The 3576-nt window shown below is 36.4% G+C and overlaps 1 protein-coding gene across 1 annotated transcript; it reads left to right on the forward strand.

The window, feature by feature from the left end:
* The first annotated feature begins 1448 nt into the window (after window positions 1-1448).
* Window positions 1449-3315, forward strand: LOC139898664 (UDP-glycosyltransferase 92A1-like). The gene has a single exon (XM_071881419.1). It carries the CDS (start codon window positions 1651-1653, stop codon window positions 3151-3153), a length of 1503 nt encoding a protein of 500 aa, XP_071737520.1. The 5' UTR covers window positions 1449-1650; the 3' UTR covers window positions 3154-3315.
* Window positions 3316-3576: the final 261 nt, after the last annotated feature.

A 3576-nucleotide genomic window follows, 5' to 3' on the forward strand; every position in this document is an offset into this window, starting at 1 on the left:
TGTTTAATGTCATTGTTGGCATTATGATTATTGTTTATTCGAATGTAGTTCTTAAAACACTTTATAAAATTGACTAGAAGTACTGTTCCATCTCATATAGGATGTTCAAAAGAACCTGAGTCAATCTTAACTTTAATACCTATGATTGTATGTAGTTATAATTCGTGATATGTACGTCAACGAATGACTGTCGGTTGTGTAGTATATAATTGTTTTCGTTGTAGTTTGTATGCCCCAAAAATCAGCAGGTAAAATGTGCCGTGCAAATTGATAGCTAGCGTTAAAATCGCATAAACTTTAGAGCAGCAACGCGCGAACCCTCAACTCTTGTTATCACCAATTGCAAACAATTGGTGATAATAGCCGGGACAGTATATCGGGAAATTCCGCCTAAGAAAACACTAGATTTTTTAGGAAAAGTTGAATGATTGTTGTTAGATTGAAAAGGGTTATAATTGTTGAAGTGAAAATTTGGGCTTGGTTTATTGGGATGGAATTAGGATAAGAAGGTTGAAAAGTTTGAAAATTTTGGAAGAATTGGGAAGACATGGCTTTATGTAGCTCAGAAGAAAACTGAAGATGTAAAAGGAGTGATAATTAATGGTGATTAACGGAGGAGATGGAAGGTTGAAGGTGGAATAGGGTAGAAAAAAGTTGATCGAAAAATAAAGACGTTCCCGGTGAGTATGAAAAGAAAAGTACATGGTGTACAGAGAGAAAAGTTTTTTAATTAGGACTTGTTGCTACCTCCACAATGGCTTAAATTATATGCCACTATAGCCTTACACGCCTGCAGTAGCACTTTCAAAAGTGTCATTAAAATGACTTTAGTGCTTTCGTTTTCAGTTGCACTTCTTTTATCTGCTACACATTCTTAAAATGTCTTTCAAATGTAAATTTATTTGTAGTGGACTTATTATTATTATTATTATTATTATTATTATTATTATTATTATTATTATTATTATTATTATTATTATTATAAAAATAAATAAATATAAAATATAAATATATAAATACTAGAGTGAATTGTGTATTTTGAGTATTATCCGATAACCGTCTAGATGCCATATGGGCCATTTGGACCGCTAGAACCGACATTATTTTCAATGGCAAGTTTACATGTCTCTCAATTCTCGTTCGCAACATCAAACTCAAGGTCTTCCTTTGGGCGTCTAATCTCAAGCTTGTTCATGGAATACAAGCCTATGTATGAGAGCAAAATCCATCGTTTCTTGTTTAAGTCGGTTTTGTCCAATTTCTTGTAATGCTGTATGACCGTTTCAAAACCGTCATTGTACTTGTAATGTTAGGTTTCATCGATTTCATCTTTAATACACGACAATCTGTTTCGCAAAAAAAAAAAGAAAAAAAAAAGAAAAAAAAAAATTCCGTCTAGATGCATTTAAAATTCACTTCATTACCTAAAGTGAGTATTGTAAATAGATCTCATCCCTTACGTCACACAAACAAAAGATTGAAAATTCGACAAAAATGTTTTCAAGCTATACAAGCAAAGTTTGTCCTTTGACTCCTTTCTCCTTTGATCATACAGGAGAATTTAAAGTATATATTTAATAAATCCTCATAGAAAAACATTAAACTTTTCCGATATAAACACATCCAAACCCCAAATTCAATCCACACACCATGATTATGGAAACATCACTGAAGAATCACATAATCATGATACCAATGATGGCACAAGGTCATCTGATACCATTCTTAGAATTAGCCCATCAAATACTTAACCACAACTCCAATTTCACCATCACCATTGCAACCACCCCTCTCAACATCAACTACCTCCGTGCTGCCGTCGCAAACCGCCCTTCTCCGCCCTCCCAAATCCACCTGAAATCCCTCTCATTCAACAGTTCTGATCATGGGTTACCGCCCAACTCCGAAAACACGGACGGCCTTTCCTTCACGCAAGTCGCTAAACTCTTCGTCTCCTCTACTGCCCTCGAGTCGCCTTTACGTCGGTTTGTTACCGACGTTATAGCAAACGAGGGGAACTCGCTAGTGTGTTTAATATCAGATGTGTTTATGGGTTGGGTCAATAAGGTTGCGAAATCTTTTGGGATTTGTAACTTTTCTTTTAACACCGGCGGTGCGTATGGCACCGCCGCGTATAGTTCCATTTGGTTAAATTTACCTCATCGGAATCTTGTTACCGGAGAGACCGGTGACGAGTTTCTGGTGCCAGGATTTCCAGAATCTTGTCGGTTTACAGTCGACCATCTTCCTCAGTATTTAAGAAGTATGGATGGTAATGAAGAGTTAACAAGATTTTTCCAAACGCAGCTTATCTTATCTATGCAATCTAACGGTTGGTTGTCCAATACAGTTGAAGAGATAGAGACATTTGGTTTGGAAGTTTTGAGAAATTACATAAAACTCCCTGTTTGGTGTGTAGGCCCACTTGTCCCATCAAAAATGTTGAAAAAGAATGCAGATTCTGGATTGATTGGGCAAAGGTCGGGAAAACAGCCCGGTATCCAGCCCGAAAAATGTATAGAGTGGTTAGACTCGCACCCTGCAGGGTCAGTGCTTTATATATCATTTGGGTCTCAGAACACAATAAGTGAGACCCAAATGATGGCACTGGCAAAAGGGTTAGAAGAGAGCGGTAAACCTTTTATTTGGGTGATCAGGCCGCCAGTCGGGTTTGACCTAAAAGGTGAGTTTAAACCCAAATGGTTGCCTGATGGTTTTAAAGGAAGAATTGAAAAACGAGGTTTAGTGGTGCATAATTGGGCGCCTCAATTGGAGATACTATGTCATCGGTCAACAGGGGCGTTTTTGAGTCATTGCGGGTGGAATTCGGTAATGGAGAGTTTGAGTCAGGGGGTTCCGTTTATTGGGTGGCCGTTGGCGGCCGAGCAAGGTTATAATGCGAAGATGTTGGTGGAAGAAATGGGCGTTTGTGTCGTGTTAACGAGAGGTAGCCATAGTAGGCTCGAGAAAGATGAGGTGAAGAAGGTGATTGAACTAGTGTTGGATAAAAATGTAGATGGAATTGGTGAAAATATGAGAAGAAAAGCAAGTGAATTAGGGGAGTTAATTAGATCAAGTGTTGAGATTAATAACGGTTCTTCTTACAAAGCTATGGATGATTTTTTGTCAACTGTTTTATCTGAATTAAAATGATCTTTTTAACTTAGGGTGTGCTTGGGGGTATTAGGGGATAAGGAATGGAAAAGGTAATCATTAAATGTGGTTGGTTAGATATAATGGAATGGGTCATTATAGAGTTTTGGGTAATGGGGCATTCCTCTTCAAATTGGGTGTAATGGAAATAGGGTAATGAAATTCCTCAATGGTAACCGTTCAACTTTTTTTTGTTTTTCAAATTTATTAATTATTGTCGTGTTCCTAATTTGTAAATTGTATCCAGATGCTCATATATCAAACATATAAAAGATTATATTTTTTAATTATCAAGATTGCTTTAGTTTTGTTGTCACAAAAAAAAAAAAAAAAAGAAAAAAAAAATCTACATCAGTTTTCGTTACTTCTTACTTTCTGGCAGTGTATTGAAATTCAAAGTCAATAAAAAAAAAAGAAAAACAT

This window comes from Rutidosis leptorrhynchoides, chromosome 3 (genome assembly GCF_046630445.1).
Source record: "Rutidosis leptorrhynchoides isolate AG116_Rl617_1_P2 chromosome 3, CSIRO_AGI_Rlap_v1, whole genome shotgun sequence".
Classification (NCBI taxonomy): domain Eukaryota; kingdom Viridiplantae; phylum Streptophyta; class Magnoliopsida; order Asterales; family Asteraceae; genus Rutidosis; species Rutidosis leptorrhynchoides.

What these genes read in the sequence shown, in the direction of transcription:
- LOC139898664 (XM_071881419.1), top strand. Translation starts at nt 1,651, where the DNA reads ATGATTATGGAAACATCACTGAAGAATCACATAATCATGATACCAATG.